Source organism: Stegostoma tigrinum, chromosome 9, assembly GCF_030684315.1.
Source record: "Stegostoma tigrinum isolate sSteTig4 chromosome 9, sSteTig4.hap1, whole genome shotgun sequence".
NCBI classification, from domain to species: domain Eukaryota; kingdom Metazoa; phylum Chordata; class Chondrichthyes; order Orectolobiformes; family Stegostomatidae; genus Stegostoma; species Stegostoma tigrinum.
The window spans coordinates 34,143,212-34,169,021 of record NC_081362.1 but is presented as its reverse complement, the minus strand read 5'-3'; the positions used below and the strand labels follow the sequence as shown (position 1 = coordinate 34,169,021).

The following is a 25,810-nucleotide window of genomic DNA, read 5'->3' as shown; positions in this document are numbered from 1 at the left end:
TTGTTAGTCACTAACAGTCCCAAGTAACAACTATTCACCCTCCCAGCCTGATTGTTAGCAACTCCTTTGTCTGTCCAACTATCTTTCTCTCTCTTTGAGCTCTATCCTATTGTTGACTCCCTACCCCACTCATCTCCCTATTTTCTGCATATAAACTGATGTTTTCCCAGCCACCATCAATTCTGAGGAAGGATCACCGGGCCTGAAACATTAACTCTGTTTTCTCCTCCGCAGATGGTACCAGACCTGCTGAGCTTTTCCAGCAACTTTGTTTTCGTTCCTGATTGACAACATTCACAGTTCTTCTGGTTTTTTTTCTAATTCCAGTTGGGTTTAGAATTATGGGATTGACAACAGTAAGTGGTGAGATTTGGTGTTCCTTTTTTCTTCCTATTTAACCCTGAATTTTTAGGTACGGAAGAAGTCACTGGGGGTGGTTTACAGAAGGTAAGGAAGGCAGAGTGCGTGAAATTGGCAGGCAAGCTAAATTTAGGGTTGCCTTTGTCCATAAGGAAAGGGGAATGTAGTTGCAGAGAGAGCTCAGCATTTACAATCACCAGATGTGGTCAGAATCATTGGAAACGGCTAAAATTTAGTTGTAAATAAAACAGATTGAGCTGCAGTTTAGAAGCCAGAGGTGTTTTTGAACATGAGAAACTGGCTTAATGGAGGAGTTGAAGAATTCACTTTTTGGAGTAATGAGGCCTCATAGATCAGCAGAGTGCTGAGTACAAGGTTTGGCTTTTGACATCAATTTCAATCTGAAGAACAGAAACCTGGGGAAGAGAGAAATCATCAGGTGGTAACGGGAAAGGCTATTTTATTGAAGATTGTTTACCCCAGCTTAGAAAGGAAACCCATGAAGGGCCAATTTTACAAGCTCTGCCTTCTGTAAACCACCTCAAGTGACTTCTTAGATACCTAACAAAACTCAGCTGCTGAAAGAGCCACTATTACAAAAGGTGCACCCTATTTTAAACCAACTGTAGTTTTTTAAAAAAAAACCTCCTCCAGGTATTTCTGCTTTAAGAAATTTTAACGCATGACGTTGCGGTGTTGATGGCTTGAGTAAAGCGCTGGGAAAACCAGTGGGATTTAGTTAAACGTGGTAAAAGGAAATATAGAATGTGCAGCCTGGTGAGGAGTTGGTTGATTAAAAGTGACACATCCCTAAGAATTTACTTGTGTGGATGAGGTTTATTTGTGTGCAAGGAGAAGTAGGTAAAGAAATTCAGGTTTTGAGATACGGGTGCACGTTAGTCTTGGGGAGGTGAGAGCTGTTGTTCTGAATGAGTCTTGTCAGAGAAGATGATAGTATGTGGAATTCATGATGAGAAGAGTAGTGTTCCATTATGTGAAGGTGAGGTTGGAGAGCCTGGTGAAAAATGGTGATGAAGAAATTCTCTGTTCTAGAAATACAGTTTATCCTGTGTAATGGTATAACTGGAATGCAGATGGGAGTGATGCTAACAGTGGGTTGAAAAGCCTGTGGAAAATCAAACATGGGACTATTGATATACAGAGGGGTCTGGGTGTGCGGGTCCACCGATCACTGAAGGTGGCAGTGCAGATAGATAAGATAATAAAAAAGGCCTATGGCATGCTTGCCTTTGTTGGAAGGGGCATTGAGTGTAAGGATAGGCAAGTTATGCTGCTGCTTTATAGAACTTTAGTTATGCCATACTTAGATTATTGTGTACACTTCTGGTCACCATACTTCCAGAAGGATGTTGGTGTTTTGTAGAGAGTACAGAAATGGTTTACCTGGATGTTGCTTGGTATGGGTGATTCTTGGCTGTGAAGGCAGGTTGGATAAACTGGGTTTGTTTTCACTGGAATGCAGTATGTTGAGGGATGACCTGATAGAAGTTTATAAGATTGTGAACGACCTGGATAGAGTGAAAAATGAGCCTTTCCCCATGATGGAGAGGTCAATCACTAGCGGACACAGGTTCAAGGTGCAGGGTGTGGAGTTCAAAAGAGATGTGTGGGGCAAGTTTTTCCACACAAAGGATGCAGAGTGCTTGGAGTGTGCTGCCAGAGGACATGGTGCAAGTAGATAGAACAGCAGCAGTCAGGAAGCACCTGGACGACTACATGAATGGGAAGGGAATAAAGGGGCGTAGATCCTATAAATGAAGATGATTTCACAAGTGAAGTTTTAATATGGACGAACAATGTGTGTTGGCGAAGGCTTGGAGAGCTGAAGGGCTATATCGTTCTTTGTCCTTTCATCTAACTGATGTGTTACAGAAACTATATCCTGAGATTTTTCCTGACTGTGGTAGCAAGGTCACAGCTCAAGTTGAAGAAATGGAGGAGTGAAGAAAAGGAAGTTGAAGTTCAATTTATCAGACTGTGTTTGATCAAATGGTTGAGGAAAATAAAACAGGATAGGAGGAAGACAAAGTGGACATTTTTAAGTTCTGAGAAGCTAGCTGAATTGTAACATGAAAAATTAAAGCAGTTGTTTTTTTTTAAAAAAGCACATACAGAAGAAGGAGTGTGTCTGGAATGTTCCTATCAGAAAGATGGCTTTCATTAACAGGGGGATTGAGTTTAAGAGTCGTGAGATCTTGTTGCAGCTCTATAAAACTTTGGTTAGACCGCACTGGGAATACTGCGTCCAGTTCTGGGCGCCCTATTATAGGAAAGATGTGGATGCTTTGGAGAGGGTTCAGAGGAGGTTTACCAGGATGCTGCCTGGACTGGAGGGCTTATCTTATGAAGAGAGGTTGACTGAGCTCGGTCTCTTTTCATTGGAGAAAAGGAGGAGGAGAGGGGACCTAATTGAGGTATACAAGATAATGAGAGGCATAGATAGAGTTGATAGCCAGAGACTATTTCCCAGGGCAGAAATGGCTAGCACGAGGGGTCATAGTTTTAAGCTGGTTGGTGGAAAGTATCGAGGGGATGTCAGAGGCAGGTTCTTTACGCAGAGAGTTGTGAGAGCATGGAATGCGTTGCCAGCAGCAGTTGTGGAAGCAAGGTCATTGGGGTCATTTAAGAGACTGCTGGACATGTATATGGTCACAGAAATTTGAGGGTGCATACATGAGGATCAATGGTCGGCACAACATTGTGGGCTGAAGGGCCTGTTCTGTGCTGTACTGTTCTATGTTCTATGAAGTCTTGGTGAGGAAAAGGAGACGTTCAGGTAGATAAAAAATGGGTAGAACTTCAAGTTGTATTATTGATGAGTTAAAGGTGGTGTTGCAGGTAGCACAAGGCACAAGTAGGAGTTCATTTGGTAGTAACAAAAACTTAGGCCAAAATGCAAAAATACTTCATTTAGTTCAAACCAGTAAAAGATGTGATTGAATTTTGCATATAGGAAAGCATCAGACAGTAATTTAAAGCCAGCACTCTTAGTATCCCTTAGCATTTTGAGGAACCTTTCTTACAAGAATCTTTGAGTAGGACTCTTCCCTATGATAAGTGGGCATCAATAGTGTTGACCATAATGGATGCATCTTCTTGATTTCCAGGGACCAATACTATTGACTCCCCAGAGGATTGTGAGCAAAGAATTTCCAAGTACTTTTTTTTTTGCAATTCGCGATGCATCTAATGCATCAACTAAATTCAGTCCATTTGAATTAGTTTTGGGCATAAGGTGAGGGAACCACTGAAATTGAGGGAAAACATTAGTCAGAGTCCAAACATATAGTCTGGGTCAAATGTCAGGGAGAGGTTAAATAGAGCAGGTGAGTTTGCTAGACCAGTATTTAAAAGTAGCCCAGCATGTGATGAAAACCGGAAGCAGATAAGAAGTCAAAAATTTATAGTTTTGCTAGTGGATTAACCTTTTGACAATTTTACAATTGTCAAATTGTAAAGGAAACAGAGGTGAATTATTTGCTAAGAATGCCAGTAGAAGGAGAACTCTTGTCATGTGAATATGCTCAGACAGTATTTTTGATGAATAGGAAAGCATTCTCCTTTTGCTTTCCTTCCCTAAAGTGGGAAAAACCAAATCCAGATGATTCTGAATTTCCAATTGCCCAAATTAAATTGGATAATGAGGAAGTTCTCAAACTGGGACAGATTATTGTTACCTTCCGAAGGAAACTCGACATGACCTGAAACGGTTGTTATAATTGAGAGAGATGTGGGAATAAGCTGGGAAGTACTTGTAGAGCATGGAAGCAGGTCCAGATGGATCTCTTTGAAATCCTGGATTGGCCCAGGTTAATCCCAATCAGGGAGCGTTGGCTGACAGAGCATCATGAGGAGATCCAGAGTAGCCTCCTAGAGTCTGACTCTGTCCTGGCTGAGTCGGGGCCCATTGTACTGTGTGGTTTGGTGTTGATCAGACCTTGTTTGTGACATGTGTTTCTTTTAAAAACAAAAAGGTGCTTCAGAAGGCCTCAGTCTGGGGGCTGGATTTGAGCCGGTTCATCAGAGCCCATGTAAATAAAGGGTGACTTGGTGACGGGATATTGGCCTCTGTGCAGTTATTTCAGTAATGATGAGAGAGCACAATGCATGCCTGAAGAAGATTCATTTGCAGCAGATGTCTTTGAATAGCTGTAAGCATTTGTGTCTTTATTTGGGAAGCTTGACTTGTTTAATCCTGCCTTCAAAGACTGGGGCCTAGCACCTGGAAACAATGCGTATATTTTTCTGGGCGGATGACAAGCAATGAGTAATTCTTCTACTTGCAGACCCAGGCTATTTTTGATTATTAGGAGCTTAACGTTTCCTGAGGCACCAGATACCAAACTTTTCAAGAGTTGAAGTTCTTGGCATATTATGATCCCAAACCTCTGATTCTGAGATACTATCTGTTTTTGTCAGTTGTTTGGGAACCAGGGGAATCTGTATCAGGATTTTTGAAGTTAAGAGGATTGGCAGAGGCATTTTGAGTTGACCCTGAATGAGACGCTGAGAGACTGTTTGGTATGTGGGATTAATGATGTAACCATGCAAGATTCCCTATTATCTGAAGTCCCATTGAGACTTCAAACAGGCACTACCTCTGCTTTTGGTATTTGGAAAATGCTGCAAGTGGAACATGGTAATTACAGGGCATCATAATAGAAGTGGACACCCCCAGCTGAGGTTTGGTATAGTGAAGGTCGTGAGCCACACATTCCTGCAATTACAACTAGAGTCCCAGTAGTATGCGACAATTAATACCTGTAAGTGTTTGTACCAATGTACAAGACTACCTGTTGGAGTATTGTCAGCCTCTGTCCTTTTCCAGTGAACGATGGAGGACATCTTACAAGGGCTACCTGGGTCACTATATATCTAGATGATGTGCAAATAACCAGGAAGGCCAGTAAAAGAGAAGTCGGAGAGCTTGGACAAAGTGCTTGAATGTTTCTGCTTTAGAAACGAAATAGGGCAAAATGTTTTCCAGACACACCGAGTGACCACCTTGGGCAATAGAGTTGACAAAACCAGGTGATACCCATTTGGAAGATAATGTGAAGGTGATCGTAAGTTCCCCAGCCTCCGCTTCTGTACCAGAGCTTAGATCTTCCCTTGGGTTGGTGAATTTTTACGGAAAATTTGTACATAAACTTACACCTGTTGGGGGGTGGGGGGGAGCGAAAAAGGCTCTGGTTTGGAATTGGTCCCATAACGAAGACTTAGCCTCTAGGGAAGTGAAAAAGTAGCTGTCATCATTGAAGCTGTTGGCCCATTACAATCTCAAGCAAGAGGTGACATGGCAAGTAATGCTACTCCATAAGATATTGAAATAGTGTTGACTCACCGGCCCAATGAAGAGGAACCTCCAGTAGTTTATTCATCCAGGATTTTGGCTAACGTAGTGTGCATGTATGCCCAGATAGAGAAGGAAGGTTTGAAGGTTATCTTTGTGAGGAAGGCTTACCAATACTTTTACAGACATAACTGTCATTTTAACAGACCACAAACTCCTGCAAGGGCTACTTGAAGATGAGGCTGTGCCGCCCATAGTTTCTGATCAAATTCAGCGGTGGGCCCTTATTCTTAGTGCATACAATTTATAAATCGGAACACTACTTGGGAGGCCACATGATAAATGCAGATGACTTGAGCCACCTCAGTTTGGAACCCAGACTGGGCATTTCTGAGCAGGTGCTGCTTGATAGCACTGTTGATGACACCTAACATCACTTTATTGATGATTGAGAGTAGACTGATGAGGCAGTAATTGGCCAGGTTGGATTTGTCCTGCTTTTTGCCTGAGGACATGCTTGGGCAATTTTCCACATTTGGTATCTACCTGATCGTAGGGGAGCAACAAGTTCTGGAGCACAAGTCTTCAGCACTGTTTCAGGTGTAAAAGTGAAACAATGTTATCTTTTGTGAGAAAAGATTAATGTAAAGCTACGTAATTAAAAGTATAATAAGGAATTTGAGAGGGCTTTCATGCTGCAAGTTTCGATCTTTCAATGTTGCTATGTGCTTCCCCAAGAAGTCCCTGTAATCTTAGTCCTTTGTGGGAGATGCACAGCTCTTATTTTGATGTGTCCTCTTTGCATCATGTCCAAAAAATACATTGATAAATGCTTAATTCATGTGGTCAATCCCAGAATTTGAACATGTGGCTATACTGTTGGAAGTTTTATTTTTTCAATAAAATGTTCCAGAAGCCCTGCCTCAGTACTACATCAGGAAGAATAGGAAATACCTGGTTTTCTGGTCATTTTATTTTAAACTAAGATTTTTATTTTAAAATGTTAGAAAAACAATATTTAAAAAGTTTTTGTGTTTTGTGTTTTTTGTTTTTGTTTTGCTTAGGATATGTATATGGTTTGAGTATCTGATGAGTTCTTAGAATTGTGCCCCATACTTAGCGAAAAGAAACAAAAGTTTTGATACTTTGCCCACTGCCATGGACTTGTTTGCAAACTATACTGCGGGGTGACAAATGACTAGTCACATAGCTGCTGAATTTAGCTTTTAATGTTTTGGTAGAAAATCCCTGATCAATGCAAGTCTTCCTTGAACTGTGATCAGAACCTTCAACTTTTGCTGCAGTACATGAAGTCACTTGATTCTTGACGCTCCTACAGTTTGCTGGGATAATCCGAAAACTAATCCCACACTTTGCTGTTGAAAGACTTTGTATTTTTGCCTCCAGTGTTTATCTAACCTTCCTAAAGATGAAGTTGCCTTCGAATCAACTATTAATGTCACAAAAACATATTCTGCTGTACTAACTGTTAACTTTTATCCTCAGGCTTTATTTTCTACGTGGAATCCCCTCACAAACCTTACTCGTTAGTCAAAGTTGTTAATATTCTCTCACTTGGAAGAGAAATAACCTGTTCTGTAATCACATTTTATAACTTCTAAAAATGTACAGTGAAGGTCCTGCTGCTGTACTTTCCATGCTCAAATGTATGAAAATTATCTGCATAGAGGTATGGGAGCACTAGCCAGGGTTCCTGCTTCTGGTTGTTGATAATACTAACATGTCTAGCTCCCAGATTAGCATATGATTTGTTACATCTTGGGTACCTGCCAGGGATGGATCACAACAATTTTAAATAGGCTACACTAGATTGTCAAGTTCCTGGATAAGGAGGGAGAAACTGGTCACCGCTTCTTTCTTTACCCTCCCCAACAATTGGTTGCAGCAAAGTTAATTTACAAAGGGTTCCATCTCTCTTCTAAACCAGTTTTTTTTAATGGAGGATCCAATTTAACCAGGCATTTTTGAGTTAACAAGTGTGTGAGGTAAGTAGTAAAAACAAATAATGACAACACACACGTGCAAGAAGTTGTTGTTACCAGTATTATTAACATTTGTAGTTGAACAGTTGGTTTTGACAATCTTGGCTTTGCTGGTAGATTACTGCATGGTAGCACCAAGTAGGGTTATGTCTTTATCTGCAGTGCATGAGTGTTTAATTGCTGTTCTTAAAGCTGTTATATTCTCAGCATACTTGCAAACATACCTGGAAATAAGTCCAGTTACCCCATAGATCAGGGCTAAGGCTTGCTTTTAACTCCTGTGTATTCTTGAAACAATAATTCTCTCTCTTCCCAGGCTTCTACGTATTTTTAACCACGTCCATAATCTTGGGTTAAATGTTGTATGAAAAGATCACCGTTTTAAGTGCAGCCACTGTTTGAGATTTTGGATACATGATTCATGAATAGAAAATCAATCTTGCCAGTTAGTTTGGATGATTCATTCATCCATGAGAACTTGCAGGCCCAGGAAGTTTTCAAGTGACTAAACAATATGCAGTGAATCAGGCCTTCTGTACTAGATAACCTCTAATTTCACAAGACCATGAAAATTTCAGTACAGAAAGTCAATTGAGAATTTGACGAGTTATGAACTCTGTAGACTTATTTACTTAATCCTGTATCCTTACTCTTTTTTTGACTTCCTAATATTATTTAGTATGTATCATGGAAACATAGAAGCTAGGAACAAGTTCAGGCCACTTGGGCTCTTTTGAGTTTGTTCCATCATTTGCTGATTACAGCTGATACCCTCCTTCGAATCCATATTTTGCCTTTCTCCCTATATCCCTTGATACCTTCTGATATCTTAACAAAAATCTACCCTTGAATATGTTCAGTGACTTGGCTTCCGCTGCCTTCTATGGCAGAGATTTCGACAGGCTTATGACGCGAAGTGCAAATGGCCTAACCTTGTACCCTGACATTCTATCACATGGCTCTGGACTCAATCAGGAGAATACATTCTCCTGGCATCTGGTGTGGCAATGTGTAACGTGTATGAATGCGATTTATTTTAAAAGTACCACGTGTGAATGTTTTACTCTCCAGTCCTTACTTCACAGGGTTGTTTGGTTAGTTCTGCTGCTTTTGAGATAGTGTGATGTCAACAGTATGGGTTCAATTCCATAAATGACTCACCACCTCAAGCTCTCCTTGTATTTTGAGGCATGGTGATCCTCAGGTTAAACCAACATTAGTCTTCTGCGCACCCCCCCCTCCCCCCCGTAGGACTACGACAACTTTACCTTTTACATCAGTTCAGTTACATCACCTCCTGGATTTTCATTGGGAAGCACTGATAGTTTAAACTATGATCGTTATCAGATGAATCAATAAATGTTTAATTTTCTACTGAAGATTCCAAATTGAAATATCAGTCAGGGATCATTTTGGAGACAGCAGTCTTAACTATGTTAGGTTCAAGATTTGCAATGGAAAATGATGGACCTGAAATCAAGACTCAACAGGGGAAGGCTTATTTTTAATAAAAGATGATTTGGTTTGGATGGACTGGAAGATAATTTCAGGTAAATCTGTCTTTGAATAGTGAGATGCATTTAAGACAGGAATTTGTATGCAGGGCCAACATGCCCTCAAAAAAAAAGGGTGGGATCATCAAATCCTATGAATCCTGGATATCAAGTGATACGCACCATTAGGTAAAGGGAAAAAAAGGAGACATATATAGCAGATACTGAGGAGTCAAAAGAGCAGAAGTCTTAAAGTACAGTGTGTGCAAGTAGAAGCTTTAAAAGGGAAAATAAGGAGAGAGCAAAATGGAAACGAAAGGATACTGGCAGGGAAATAAATGAAGATCTGAGAGTAGGGCTCATTCCAGACCACTGTAGTAAATCTCTGAGCCAGCGGATCTTGGTAGGGCTCTAAATGAATACTTTGGGTTAGTGTTCACTCAAGAGGAACAGTATGGGTATAGAAATCAAAAATCTGTGATCCAGTTCAAGAAAATAGAATAGAGAGGAGGTTGAGAGTGGTATGGAGGTAGTAAGGACTGCAGATGCTGGAACCTAGAGTCATTAATTTGGAATTAGAAAAGTACAGCAGGTGAGACAGCACCCAAGGAGTCGGGACGTCAACATTTTGGATTGAAACCCTTCATCAGGACTGGGGAGCGGAGCCCAGACATAAATAGAAAAGGGGGAGGGTTGGGTAGTGGATACAAGTAAGGGGTTATTTTGGTTAGCCCATGGGAAAGGTGGGTAGGAAAATGGATAGGTTGGGAGTGGAGGGATTTTGAAGCTGGTGAAGTCAATATTCTGGCCATTGGGCTCTAAGCTCCCAAGGCAAAATATGATGGTGTTCCTGTTTGGCCTCACTCTGGCAGTGGAGGCAGCCAGGGATGAACATGGTGTCAGGGGAGTGGGAGAGGTAGTTAAAGTGTATGGTGACTGGACAGTTGGGTTGATTGGTACGTGCAAATCACAGATGCTCTGTGTACTGATTCCTTGAGTCTGCATTTGGTTCCCCCCAGTTATAGAGACGATCACATCAGGAGAAACCGATACAGTAGATGAGGCTAGATGAAGTTCAGATGAATCTCTGCTGAGTGGTTTGGCAGGCTTAAAAGCAGATTTCATTTGGCACTGGACATATATCCCACAGCTCCCCCACTGATACAAGATAATGAGAGGCATAGATAGAGTTGATAGCCAGAGACTATTTCCCAGGGCAGAAATGGCTAGCACGAGGGGTCATAGTTTTAAGCTGGTTGGTGGAAAGTATAGAGGGGATGTCAGAGGCAGGTTCTTTACGCAGAGAGTTGAGAGAGCATGGAATGCGTTGCCAGCAGCAGTTGTGGAAGCAAGGTCATTGGGGTCATTTAAGAGACTGCTGGACATGTATATGGTCACAGAAATTTGAGGGTGCATACATGAGGATCAATGGTCAGCACAACATTGTGGGCTGAAGGGCCTGTTCTGTGCTGTACTGTTCTATGTTCTATGTTCTATGATACTACTTCCATTTTAAAGCTTTAGTGGAAAATAAGTATTTTCTTTTTAATTTAACTCCTCGGATAATGGTTGTAATGTTAAAAACTGGTAATGAGGCAAAGGAGGAAATTGCAGAGGTTCTTAAACATTTTCAGTTCCTCCCTGGCCACAGGAGAGGTGCCAGTGAGCTTGCGTGCTAATGTGGTAGCATTTCTCAAGAAGAGCTCGAGGGATAAACCAGGAACCTATAGGCTGGTCAGTCTAATCTCGCTGGGGAAACTATTTGAAGCAATTCTTCAGGAACAAATGAATCTTCATGTGGAGAGACAAAAATTAATCAAGTGCTGTCAGCATGTTTTGTTAAAGGGAGGTTATGTCTGACCAACTTGATTTGAGGTTTTGTTTTGAAGAGGTAATTTTGACATAGTCTACTTATACTTCAGCAAGACTTTTGATAAGTCCTGAATGGAAGACTTCTGGCAAAGGTAAAATCCAAGGATTTTGACAAATTGGACCCACAACTGGCAGAATGGGAAGAAGCAGAGGGTGAAGTTTGAGGTGTAATAAATAAAAACCAAAAGAACTACAGATGCTGTAAATCAGATAAAAGTAAATTGCTGGAAAAGCTCAGCAGGTCTGGCAGCATCTGGAGAGAATCGGATAACATTTTGGGCTGAGTGACCCTCACTCAAACGTGAGGAGTTGAGTGTTAGTCTGCTTAAAAAGTCTGTCCAGTTGGGTCCCACAAGATTAGTGTTGGGGCCCAGATGGTTTGTGAATTTCTGTTATTTAGACTTGAATGTAGGTGGGTTGATCAGTAAGTTCACAGACAATATGAAAATTGATGGGGAGTAAATGGTGAGGCGGATAGCCTTAGTCGACAAGAGGGTTTAAATGGTCTGATTGGTGGTAAATGGAAATATATACAGATAAGTATGAGAAGATGCACTTGGACAGGACAAACAAGGAAGGGCCCTTAGAAAAACAGAAGTGTTTGTGTGTATGTATACTAGTATCTTTAGTATCAGGGCAAGTCGATTAAAGTGGTTGACAAAATAAATAGCATGCTTGCCTTTTATTAGTTGAGTTTGCGTTGAAACTTCATAAGATGTTGGTTGGGCCACAGAGTGTTGTGCATAATATTGGAATTCACATTATTGGAGGGATGCAGTAACATTGCAGAGGATGCCAAGGAGATTTACCAGGATGTTGCCTGGTTGGAGATTTTGTGAAGGGAATGTACAGCCCAGTTGTTTACTTTGTTTTAAAGAGCAGAGGAAGTGATATGATTGAGATATACCAAGTTTGGGAGCAGAGATAGGAAGCAAACTTTCCCCATGGAGGGCTTCGATTTAAGGTTGGGGCAGAAAGTTTAAAGAAGTGAGGAAATGCATTTTCACTCAGCGGTGGGAATTGCTGCCTCTAAGAATGGTAGAAACAGAAACCCTCAACATTTAAGGACTTGGTATGGCACAAAATGCTATGGATGGAGTGCTAGAAAATGGAACTAAGAAGTTTGTTTGACAATGTGGACGTGAATGGCCAAAGGTCCTGACTGTCCGAGGAAAGATGATTGTCCCAAAAGATGCAGTTTGTATGGATTCTCCTAAATGCAATGTATCTATAGAATCCCTACAATGTGGAAACAGGCCATTCAGCCCAGTAAGTCCACACTGACTTTCCGAAGAACATCACACACTCATACCCCTACCCTTTTTTCCCATGGCTAATATATCTAACCACACATTCCTAGACGACACAGGGCATTTCGACATACTCACTCCACCTAACCTGCACACATTTGGGCTGTGAGAGGAAACCGAAGCACCCAGCGGAAACCCATGCAGACACTGGGAGAATGTTTGTTTGTGTGGAGTTTGCGCAGTCACCCGAGAGTGAAATCAAACCTGGGTCTCTGGAGCTGTGAGGCAGTAATGCTAGCCACTAAGCCAGTGTGCAGCTTTTTGTATTAATTCAAAATGAAATTAGCTGTGAAGCTGTGTTCCAGCTGAACCCAAGGCTGAGCCACGTGAGAAAAATGGAGCACTTTTGAAATAGGTAGTGAACTTTGAAAGTTTAATCGTTACTGTTTCGCTAGTTCATTGAATCATTATCTCAGAGTGCAGATAGATGCCATTTGGCCCAACTAGCCTCCACTGACTTTCCAAAGAGCATCCTACTCAGACCCACTCCACCTTATTATATTAGCCATGATAATCACCTTAGCCTACACGTGCTTGGACATTGTAAGGCAATTTAGTTTGGTGAATCCACCTAACCCTCTGGACTGTGCAAGGAAATTGCAGCACCTGGCAGAAAGTCTCAGACACAGAAAATGTGAAGTTTTCAGATGGTCACCCAAGGTTGGAATTGAGCCTGCTAACTACTGTGGCACCATGCCACCCACTTTTGGCCAAGCTCTCCACATTTGGACTTGCCAGGCAAACCACATAATCCATCCCTCTTAGATAATAAAATGTGAGGCTGGATGAACACAGCAGGCCCAGCAGCATCTCAGGAGCACAAAAGCTGGCGTTTCGGGCCTAGACCCTTCATCAGAGAGGGGGATGGGGTGAGCGTTCTGGAATAAATAGGGGGAGAGGGGGAGGCAGACTGAAGATGGAGAGAAAAGAAGATAGGTGGGGAGGGGATAGGTCAGTCCAGGGAAGACGGATAGGTCAAGGAGGTGGGATGAGGTTAGTAGTTAGGAGCTGGAGGTGCGGCTTGGGGTGGGAGGAAGGGATGGGTGAGAGGAAGAACAGGTTAGGGAGGCAGAGACAGGTTGGACTGGTTTTGGGATGCAGTGGGTGGAGGGGAAGAGCTGGGCTGGTTGTGTGGTGCAGTGAGGGGAGGGGACGAACTGGGCTGGCTTTGTTCGTTTTTCGGAAACCCTCTCAGACTTGATGCAAGACACTGAACTGGCTACAAAAACACAAGCCTTAATTGTTAAGCAAGTACAAGCTGTGGAGGATTGCTGTACTCAGCTCGGCACAGAGCGCTGAGTTTCATAAGCGATTCTCCCTGAACAGCGGACAGTCCCTGCTTTTTATACTCTATGAACTGGTTGATACTTAAAACAATTATTTGGAACATAAAGAGAACAGGATACAGCGTTGATTCTTCGCAAAGTGACTGATGATGACAGGATGCAATTTCAAGCCTCAAAGTGTCTGGCTTGAACAAAGGTCACTGACCTGGCCACTTCAATAGGAACAGAAATTTTACCCCTTTATAGAATTACAGAAGTCTCATTTTACAAATGTTTCTTAACCAATCCTATTCAGGCAGGAACTTTAAGACAGTTTCCACATCTTCCTGTGTAAGAAGATAAGGAGCATAACAATTAATGGGATATTATCCCATTCACATCTCATTCCCGCCCTTTATCATTCCACGATAACCTATGTCGGGGCCGAGAAGGGAGCTACTAGTCTGTCGGCAATGATCCTGCAACAGGAGTTCAGGCATACCACGAATACACAACAAATATTTATGGCTCTCATTAAGATAACCAACCCATGCAGTAGGTATGAGCCCCAAGAACCACCCAGAAGCCAGCCTAACCATCCTTCCCCACGTCGAGGTTCCTCTCTATACCCGTCCACCTGTCCCTGTATGGCTTGAATGGCCTGGGTAATATTATAGGATTCATCGGTAACACAGGTAATGCATCTATCCCCTATAATTGTACATTCTCCTTGTTGAGCTAGCTGATAGTCCACTGCATACCGGGCTTGCTGAGCATAGAGCTGAAGTTCGGCTAATTCTTGATTTACTGCCTCCAATGGCAACGTTGCACTCTATCCCAGGGCGGTGAGTCCACATACAAGGTAGTTTTGGTTTTTAGCAGACACCACCTCTGAAGAGCCTCCCAAACTGACAGTTCCCAGGAAGCTGTATCCCAAGGAAGAGCCCAAGGTGACCGGATCCTTCCAGTTAGTGGAAAACACTGTGCTCGTTGGACATAAGGGACCATGAGAGGCCCAATGGTCCCAACAGCAAACGGCACCGACAAAAGTTGGAGCAGCAGTAGAAAAGGTCCCGTTGAGAAGGAAAACTAATCCCTTCTTAGCACGGTAACGGACTCATGTACTATCCTGGAACTATTCCTGGAGGATTGACCCTTAAATGGTTGGAAGTCCGAGGAGTGAAACGGAAACGTCCCATACCTGGTTTCTACATGGGTGCCGTTATAACTCCCACAAGTCCACTGAATGCCCGAAGTCACGTTCACTGGTTTTGATTCCAAACAGGGGCAGTTCAATACCCCTCCTTTAGTTGTACAAGTTTGTTTTACACACTGACAGGACCAGGAAGCATCATGGGGATGGTTAGTGACATTTACTAAAGCATGTACACAACAAGTTCCAGTACCATTAAAACAAAGCAGATAGCTGTTAGGATTCGTACAGTTGGTCCCTTCCTTCCCAGACTTGGGTTTAGTACCTGTACAACTGAAGGAGCTGTTAACCACCAATTCTATGCATTTACCCTGCACACCCCTCTTCCAAGTTCCTCCCTCCCCTTGGTAAGGCCTACCAGAATAATCTACTTCATAGAGTTGGTCGTTGTTCCATCCCACTTTCAGCCAAACTCTCCATATTTGGACTTGCCAGACAAACCACATAATCCATCCCTGTTACCATTCTCTTTTGCTGTCAGTCCTTCTGCTGCACACTGTTCAGATCCTTAGTCACCTTAAAGTCTTGTCTCCATTACCGATGAAGGAAAATTGCCAGTTTGGGATTAAGAAGCCGTACGAAATGCAGGCAGGAGCAGAAACACTGCAAGAAATGAAGCCAACATTTTAATCCTGCCTGGCTACAACGTGTGACTTCAAGTTTTCCAGTGCTTCTCCAGCATTTTCAGTATCATGCTAGACATATCTACCCAATTACTGATTTACGCTTGTCTATGGCAAGTCAGGACACCAGTAAGACATTGCTCTGCATTTTCTGCTGAAAATGTTAATACTTTGTGTTCTTGGTATGCCTCTAAACTGAGTAGCCTGCTCCTCCCAGGTGCAACTGATATTCCTTTTTGCTACCTCTCAGAAGGTGCTTGTGACCTAAACTGCAGGCTTTGCAGCCCGCTTGAAAACCACTGGTACAGAGCCCAAACGCTAGAGTTTGCTTCCTGAACCTCCCCGCCTTGATTTCCCCTTTTTCTTTTTAAGACCCTTTTTTTTAAATCCTACTTTGACATTTGTGGCCTTGTTGTTCCATTTTAATTTGAGACTACAAGTGCAAGAATTCTTGAGTTCTCATCCTATCCAACATTCCTGCCTCAACCAACATCAGTGAAATAGACCGATTAGTCAGTAGTCGTCTTGCTGTCGCTGGCACCCAGCTGTGTCCACAAAATAGCTCATGGACATGAAATAATTACATCACTGGTTGATAAATATGAAGCGACATCAGAAATGGGTAACTAAAAGAAAACAGCTCCGGTCACTTTCAGCAGTTCCACAGGTTACGTAGGATCCCAATACTGTTCGAGCTCCTCTTGGGAGCACGAGGCAGTTCGGATGCAGTCATCAATATAACTGAGGAAGAGGTGCGGTTTAGGGCCAGTGTAGGTGCAGAAGAGGGACTGTTCCACATAACCTACAGAGAGGCAGGCGTAGCTTGGGCCCACGAAGGTACCCATGGCCACCCCCTTTGTCTGCAGGAAGTTGGCACTGGCCCTAAACCCTATCTCTTCCTCCATTACACTGATGAGTGTATCGGCGCCGCCTCGTGCTCCCAAGAGGAGCTCAAACAGTTCATCCACTGCACCAACACCTTCCACCCTAACCTCAAATTCACCTGGACCATCTCCAACACATCCCTCACCTTCCTGGACCTCTGTCTATATCCCAGGCAACCACCTAGAAACCGATGTCTATTTCAAGCCCACTGACACCCACAGCTACCTAGAATATACCTCCTCCCACCCACCTTCCTGCAAAAATTCCATCCCCTATTCCCAATTCCTCCGCCTGTGCCGCATCTGCTCCCAGGATGAGTTATTCCACTCCTGCACATCCCAGATGTCCTTGTTCTTCAAGACCGAAACGGCACCACCCCCCCCCCCCCCCCCCCCGCAGTGATCGAGAATGCCCTCGACCTTGCTCCTGCACTTTATCCAGCGCACCCCACCCCCTCAATAACCGCTAAACGAGAATCCCCCTTGTCCTCTCACCAACCTCCGGATACAATGCATCATCCGCCGACACCACCACCACCAAAGACATTTTTCCATCTGCACCTTTGTCTGCCTTCCGGAGAGACCACTCTCTCTGCAACTCCCTTGTCTGCTCCACACTCCCCTCCAACCCCACCACACCCGGCACATTCCCCTGCAACCGCAGGAAGTGCTACACCTGCCCCTCCACACCTCCTCACTCACCCCCATTCCAGGCCCCAAGATGACTTTCCACATCAAGCAGATGTGCAACTGCACATCCACCAATATGGTATACTGCATCTGTTGTACCCGTTGTGGCTTCCTGTACATTGGGAAAACCAAGCGGAGGCTTGGGGACCGCTTTGCAGAACACCTACACTCGGTTCGCAGTAAACAACTGCACCTCCCAGCCGCGAACCATTTCAACTCCCCCTCCCATTCCATAGACGACATGTCCATCCTGGGCCTCCTGCAGTGCCATAATGATGCCACCCGAAGGTTGCAGGAACAGTAACTCATATTCCGCTTGGGAACCCTGCAGCCCAATGGTATCAATGTGGATTTCACCAGCTTCAAAATCTCCTCTCCCCCCACTGCATCCCAAAAACAACCCAGCTCGTCCGTACCTCCCTAACCTGTTCTTCCTCTCGCTGTATCCCCTCCTCGCACTTGAAACCGCACCTCCATTTCCTACCTACTAACCTCATCCTGCCCCCTTGACCTGTCTGTCCTCCCTGGACTGACCTATCCCCTCCCTACCTCCCCACCCATACTCTCCTCTCCACCTATCTTCTCTATCCATCTTCGGTCCGCCTCCCCCCCCCCCCCCCCCCCGCCCCCCCACCTCTCTATTTATTTCAGAACCCTCTCCCCATCCCCCTTTTCTGATGAAGGGTCTAGGTCTGAAACGTCAGCTTTTGTGCTCCTCGGCTGCTGCTTGGCCTGCTGTGTTCATCCAGCTCTACACTTTATCTCTGTTCCAAAGGAGTTTGACTTTACTTTTATGCATCACGATTGGTCCATTGAAAACAAATTAATCCAGAAATTAAAAAAGTCTTATATGCCTAGGTGCTTGTGACCCAAACTACAGCTTTTAAGCCCTTGGAAATCACTGGTGCAGTGCCCAAACACTAGAGTTTCCTTCCTGCACCTCCCCACCTTGATTTCTCCTTTTTTTAAGAGCCTTTTTAATCCTACTTTGACATTTGTGGCCTTGTTGCCACATTTTAATTTGAGTTCTGGGCGTCTTGGGATACTTTAATAAAAATGCTATAAATAAAAATCTAGTTGTCTAGCAACACTTCCATTTGCAACACACTGAGATGGTGGAGGTCAGTCTAGTATAGGATTAGGATTCCACACTTTGTTGCCTCAGATTCTCCAGCATCTGCAGTTCCCATTATCTCCTTTGGAACAGACTGTATTCCTAGAATACCCGGTTATTTTCAACAGTGTCCATTTTCACGTACATGAATAACACTCTCATTTTCTCCATGAATGCCTGTAGGACTTATTATCTTAAACTTCTGGACCTTCAAGCCTTGGGGGCATCTAGATGATGATCTTGATAACTAACTTCTAAATGATTTCTAGCGAGGCAGTGGCTTACTGGTATTATTGCTGGACGAGATGATCCAGAGACCTGGGTTCAAATCCCACCGCAGCAGATTGTGGAAGTTGGATTCAGTAACACATCTGGAATTTAAAAGGTTAATATAAATTATTGCTGAGTGTTCGTGTAAAAATCAGTCTTTGTCCTTTTAAAAGGTAGGCAAATCTTACCTGGTCTGCCCACCATGTAACTCCAGACTCTCAGCATAGTGACTCTTACTTGCTCGGCCATTTCAAAGGGTAGTTAGCTCTAATGTTTCAATTGCTAGAAAGTCTCTGAAAACTAGATGTCAAGCCCGGGCACTGGAAAAAACAGCAGCAATACTCAAAGCAGTCCTTTCGAACATCCAGCGGCGAGAGTCAAAATTGAAAGGATTGTCTCAAATTAGTTCATCATATGGGATCATACCAAAGAACAAAGAAAACTACAGCACAGGAACAGGCTCTTCAGTTTTCCAAGCCTGCGCCGATCGAGATCTTCAGTCTAAACCTGTCATCTATTTTCTAAGGGTCTGTATCCCTTTGCTCCCTGTCCATCCATGTACCTGTCCAAATACATCTTAAATGATACTATCGTGCCTGCGTCTGCCACCTCTGCTGGCAACGCGGTCCAGGCAGCCACCATCCTCTGCGTAAAGAACTTTCCACGCATATTTCCCTTAAACTTTTCTCCTCTCACTTTGAATTCATGACCCCTAGTAATTGAGTCCCCCACTCTGGGGGGAAAAGCTTCTTGCTATCCACCTTTTCTAAATCACCTCATGATTTTGTAGACCTCAATCAGGTCCCCCCTCAATCTCCATCTTTCTAATGAAAATAATCCTAATCTACTCAACCTTTCTTTATAGCTAGCACCCTCCATACCGGTGAACCTCCTCTGCACCCTTCCAAAGCATCCACATCCTTTCGGTAATGTGGCGACCAGAACTGTATGCAGTGCTCTAAAGAGTGTGGAGCTGGATGAGCACAGCAGGCCAAACAGCATCGCAGGAGCACAAAAGCTGATGTTTCGGGCCTATACCCTTGTTAAATGTGGTCAAACCAAAGTCTTATACAACTGTAACATAGAATACGTTAAGACAATATACCACCATTACGATCCCTAGGTATCTCCTGTCCCACCTGCAAGACAAACTCAGCAGATGATACACAGTCAAGTGGCAACTGCCCTTTAGGAAGTCCAGAATCAATGTTGAGGATTCTAAAGTCTTGTGGCATTAGATCAAATGTGGACAAGAAAACCTCCAACTGATTACCATGCACCATCCTCCTTGAGCTGATTCTGTTGGTGTTCCTACATGTTGCATATTGCTTGGAGGAAGAGTGGAGGGTGGCAAGGGCACAATGTACTTTTGGGTTGAGGATTTCAACATCCACTAAAAGCGCCTTCGAAGCAGCACTACCAATCACGTTGTTTGGGTTTTAAAAGACTAGACTAAACTAAACTGCTAGACTGGGTCTAGCAGGTGGTGAGGGGAAGAATTATATTCACGCTCATCCCCTCATTCTGCTAAGAACAGATGCAACTGTATCAGTAAGACTGACCATCACACAATCTTGTGGAGACAAGATCCTGTCTTCACACTGACAATACCTTACATCATTTTATGTGACACTCTCACTTATACAAAATGGGATAGACTCCAAACAGATAGGAACTGGAGTCTGGTAATCTATGATGTGCTGAAGGCCATTACCAGCAGCAGAAGAAACACACTCCAATGCAATCTACAACCTTGTAGCATAGAATAGAATCCCCACAGAGTGGAAATAGGCCCTTTGGCTCAACAAGTCCATACTGAACCTCAGAGCATCCTACCCAGACCCATCTCCCTATAAACTCACCTAATCTACACATCCCTGAACACTGTGGGCAATTTAGCATGGCCAATCCACCTAGCCTGCACAACTTTGGACTGTGGGAGGAAACTGGAGTACCTGGAGGAAACCATGACCCATCAAGCCAGGGAATCAACACTGGCTCAATGAAGAGTGCAGGAGAGCATGCTAGGAGCAGCATTGTGCATACCTAAAAATGAGTGGTCAACCTGATTTAAAAATTTGAGGCCTGCCACATCCTGTTGTGAATGGTGGTAGACAGTTAAACAACTTTCTAGAGGAAGAGGCTGCACAAATATCTCTTGTCATCTGTGATGGCGCTCAGTGCATCAGCGGAAAAGATGAGGCTGGAGAATTTACAACAGTCTTTAAAACGGAAGTGTTGAGTGGATGATCAGACTTGGCCTCCTGCAGAGCTTCTCTGCATTACAGATGCCAATCTTCAGCCAATCTGATTAATTCCATCTGTGAGTACTGACATTCCCAGCAATAAAGATGTGCAGGCTAGGTTGATTGGCCATGCTAAATTGCCATAGTGTTGAGGGGTGTGTAGATTAGCGGGGTTGGTTTTTGGACTTGTTGGGTCCAAGGGCCTGTTTCCATACTAGGGATTCTGAGTGCATTCTCCAAAACAACCAGCACCCTGAGCCAAGCTTTCCAGTGTAGCCATAATATGGCATCTATCTAATAATGTAAAAGATTGCCAGGTATTTCCCCTAAAGACTACAAATTCTGCCTAGTCAATTACTGCCCCATCCTACTAATCTTGATTATCAGTGATGGAGGATTTCGCCAACAGTGCTATCAAGCAGCACTTGCTTGATAACCTGTTCACACTCTCACCCAGTTTGGGTTCTACCAGAACCACTCAGCTCCTGACCTCATTAACAACCTTTGTTCAAAAACAGGCAGAAAAGCTGAATCTGAGAGGCAGTAAAAGTGCTGTCATAGACATAAAGGCCACATTTGACAGTGATATCAGAGAGTCGTTCATGGTAACTTCAACCAGCACAGGAATTGAACCCCCACTGTTGTATAACCCTTCAGTTGCAGAATGACACTGTAATGAGCATTACTTTTTTATGCTTCATGGTAAGTTGCTGTTCAACTTTTGTAGGTTAGTGGTTTTATGTAGGGCGGTGTTTTGAGAAGCATAAAATAATCATTAATACACCGTTTTTGAAGGCAAATCAATTTACTGACAAGGTGGTTCATGACTCTCTATACACCAGCATTCAATGGCCGTGCCAAGAGATTGCATTTCTAGACCTTATTTGAGGGTCGTGATCTGGTGCCTCCAGTTCTCTCCCTCCTTCCCTTGTCCCCTATCACTGTCGTTCCTGCTCTCCTGCCCTCTACATGCCCAGGTTTTAAGGGATTAGGACCATTACCCTTGCCTAGCTGCTGTCACATTTCACAGAATAGTCAGGGATACCAGATCCAGTCCACTGAGCTTCCACCCACACTCCATTATTCAGTGGGATTTGGCTGATCTAATGTACCATAATGCTGGAGATTTGAAACAGAACTGGCCAGAGCTCCGTTCTGAAGGTGGCTCACTGGATTTGCATCATTAACACTTTCTCTTTTTGCCAGTGCTGCCAGACCTGAGTTTCTCCAGCAGTTGTTTTAAATATTATTTCTGCCTGCTTGAGTAAAAGATCCCATGTCATTATTTGAAGCAGGAGAGCTATTCCTAATGTCCTGGTCAATCTTTATTCCTCAACATCTAAGAGATTACCTCGTTACTGAAATTATTCTCTTGTGGGAATTTGTTGTGGAACATAGGAACAGGAGTGGGTCATTCAGCCCCTCAAACCTGTTCTACTATTCGGTGATATCACAGGTGATATGTGGCCTTACTTCCTATCGTTTTGGTCAATATCCTTCAATACCTTTGCTTAAAAATTTTAAGTCGGAGATTAAACCTTTAACAACTGATCTGGCATCAACTGTCATCTGTGGAGAGACTTTCAAACTTGACCTAGCTTGTGTATAGAAGCTGTGAATGATGTGGCCCTGATTTTGAGACACTGCCTCTTGGTTTTGGAACCTACAACCAGTGGAAATAGTTTTATCATTATCTACCCTGTATTTTCTTATTAATACCTTGAAGACTTTGATCAGATCACCATTTTTAAATGTCTTGAGTTCTACAGAAATCGGGCTGAATTTGTATAATCTTGCTCCTGATGTCTGCATATTTTGTAAACTTGTACTTGGAGCTGCTTGGGACAAATCTCAACAAAAACTCCAGCATCTCTGTCCACACTGCCTTTGCAAAGGCAATTTCCAGAAGGAGATAATGGGAACTGCAGATGCTGGAGAATCCGAGATAACAAAGTGTGGAGCTGGACGAACACAGCAGGCCAAGCAGCATCATTAGGCCCGAAACGTCAGCTTTTGTGCTCCTAAGATGCTGCTTGGCCTGGTGTGTTCCTCCAGCTCCACACTTTTTGTTATCTTTAATTTCCAGAAGGAGATGTGTGACACTCTCCACCAGCATCCCAGCTGGTTCAATGGCAGTTTGCGGTGTCGTAGACCAAAGCATTCGTGAAGGATCTCAGAGCCCTACCGAAGACCTGCCAGGCAATGTCTTGGTGCATGTTGGAAAGCTCTGGTGATGAGGCATTGTGTCAAATTCATTTGGCAATCTACTCAGAGGTCAATTCTCTCCTTTTCCTATAGGGTCTCGTGGATGCTACGTGCTGACCACTTTCTAATGGACTTGTGGTTGAATGTGTTTCTCTTTGCAAATTTCTCCACAAAGGACAAGTGATACAAAATGGTCTAACTGCTTGGAGTGTTCCATGCAAGAAGGCCTGTCCCATCATTCAGAACACCTGGGACAGTAGAACCTTAGCACATAGTGACACTTGGTGTTTGTGTACCGAGGAATTACTTGCAGCTTGATGCAGCCACACACAACGGTGGCCATCAGGATGAAGGCGGTGTTGAATATATTCTTTTCCTGACCTGTTATCCAAAGTTTTCAGTGTGGAGACCCAGTGGACACCAGTCCATCTTAGATCTCCAGACAAATAACCTTATATGGCACCTTGTCAAATGTCTTCTGGAAATTCAAGTACAGTGTGCCAGTAAGTTCCCCTTATCCACAGTGCTATTGATTCCTTCAAAAGATTCTGATAAATAGTTTAAATGTCTTTCCTTTCCACAGAACTGTTGTTACTTTCTTTTTACCTTTTGAATTTTCCAAGTGCCACATCTTTCCAAGTAAACCATGTTTGATTCTCGCACCTATCCCTATGCAGATGTCAAGCTAAATGGCCTATAGTTCCTTATTTTCTGGTACTCGTATGATGAAAGTCTGTGTAGGCAAACTTAGAAGTGATGTTAAATTTCATTGTGTTTACCCCCTCACTAAGAGGAGACTGAAAGTATGGGAATGGACTTTCAGTGGCTGATGTGAAATTTTATTGCTATATTTTTATGTCCAACCTTGCCTTTGCCATCTTTCAGATCAATGTTCGTGTTACAACAATGGATGCAGAGCTAGAGTTTTCCATCCAACCCAGCACTACAGGCAAGCAGCTCTTTGACCAAGTAAGTCTGAAGATTTTTAATTCTCGTGGACAGTATTGTAAGATCTTAATATGCACCATACTGTGTATGTAGTGGTGAGCTGTGAATAAAGTGATACTTGCCATGGAGGAAAAACAAAAGTTTTCATTGGACAATAATGGTGGGACCAAATCAAATTGGAGAAGTGGTGGAAACGGATGGTTCCTAAACTGAAATTGAGCTTCCGTGTTTGGGTTGAAACGCAATATTCAATGTGATTAACTGTAGAATCTTAACCAAAACACCTCTCTTTAGCTGGTTAGGAATGAGAAAGCAATGCCTGTCAATTTTTTTTTCCTTCCTCATTTGAAGTCATCTGTAGTGGTGAGTATTAGCAGCACCAATTGGTAAAAATACACTTCAATGTAATAAATCATTACCATGCACTTCAGAGGAATATTATAAAGCAGAATTTGGCACCCAGCCACAACAGGAGAGAGGGTATGTATTTGACAGAAGTCTTGGTTGATGAAGTAGGTTTTGAGGAGGAGCAAGTGACAGAGGTTGAGTAATTAGCATGGAGGCCAGCTTCAATAGAATGAACAATAGTATTTGGTGAGGGAGAAATTGGGCAGTGAGGGAAAAGGTGCAGTCTTGGTCCTTTTACAGAAGGGGGGAAGGCCCAAGAAAGGGAGAAAGGAACCATGAGAGCTGAAACCTGGAGACATTTAAATGGGTAAGCAAGCGGGTGTTTGAGTTTTCCAATATTTTTTCTAAAATTGGAATGATGATTTAAACCACTTCTGTGGTAATGCAAGTTGTATGTTTAAATTAATAGCTTAACTGCTTAAGTTACTTAATCTTGTAAAACTATAACTGTTTCTAAATGTTACACACTAATTATTTAAACAAATTACAGTAAAGATGGCAAGGCAGTTGGTGGGTATCAGTGTGATACGTAACAACCACATCTCCAGTATGTATTTGAAGCTCAAGAAACTTTGGCGCAATAGTTGAGCAAGATTGAAAACTGTGCATTTAAAAGGGCAAAAGGTACCTGGAATTTTGTTTTAGAAAGGTTTTACACCATGGTCAACCACTGAAAGATGTGACCATAAATACAGGAGTAGGCCATCTGGCCCCTAGATGCTGCTTTTCCATTCAACAAGATTTTGGCTGATCTTTTCGTGGACTCAGCTCTACCTGCCCACCAGAACACTTAAATCATCTACTTAATTCAAAAATCTATCTATATTTGCCTTAAAACAATTCAACAAGGTAGCCTCAATTGCTGCACTGGGCAGGGAATTCCCCAGGTTCACAACCCTTTGGGAGAAGTTTCTCCTCAACTCAGTCCTAAATCTGATCCCTTTTATTTTGAGGCTATGATCCCTAATTCTAGTTTCATCCATCAGTGGAAGTAACCTCCTTGTTTCTACCTTATCCATTCCTTTCATAGTTCTGTATGTTTCTATCAGATCCCCTCATTATACTCATTGGAATTTAGAATAGTTCCAGTCTACTCAATCTTTCCTTATAAGCCAACCCTCCCTATTCCAGAAACAACCTAGTGAACTTCCTCTATACCCCTTCCAATGCCAGTGCATCCTTTTTCAAGTAAGAAGACCAAACTGTACACAGCACTTCCAGGTGTGACCTTTGCCAGCACGCTACACAGCTGCAGCATAACCACCCTGTTTCTAAACTCTTTCCTTCTAGGAATGAAGGACAGTATTCCATTTGCTGTCATAATTACCTGCTGCACCTGCAAACCAATTTTGTGATTCATGCACAAGGACACCCAAGTCATTCTCCACAGCAGCATTTTTCACCATTTAAATAATAGCCCATTTTGCTGTTTCATGTTACCAAAATAGATGACCTCACGTTTATGACTTTGTATCTCATCTGCCAGGTCCTTGCCCACTCCATATTCCTTCTGCACACTTCGTCATCTTGGTGTTGTCTATCAACTTTGACCCATTACACTTGGTCCCCAGCTCCAAATCATCATGCAAGTT

General features: G+C 43.1%; 1 protein-coding gene across 1 annotated transcript in view; it reads left to right on the top strand.

Moving 5' to 3' along the window:
* ezrb (ezrin b) overlaps positions 1-25,810 on the top strand; it is a 152,888-nt gene that overhangs the window by 26,233 nt on the left and 100,845 nt on the right. Inside the window, exon 3 of the mRNA XM_048536465.2 lies at positions 23,748-23,831. Within this exon, the coding sequence (XP_048392422.1) occupies positions 23,748-23,831 (84 nt within the window). The remainder of the gene's footprint in view (positions 1-23,747; positions 23,832-25,810) is intronic.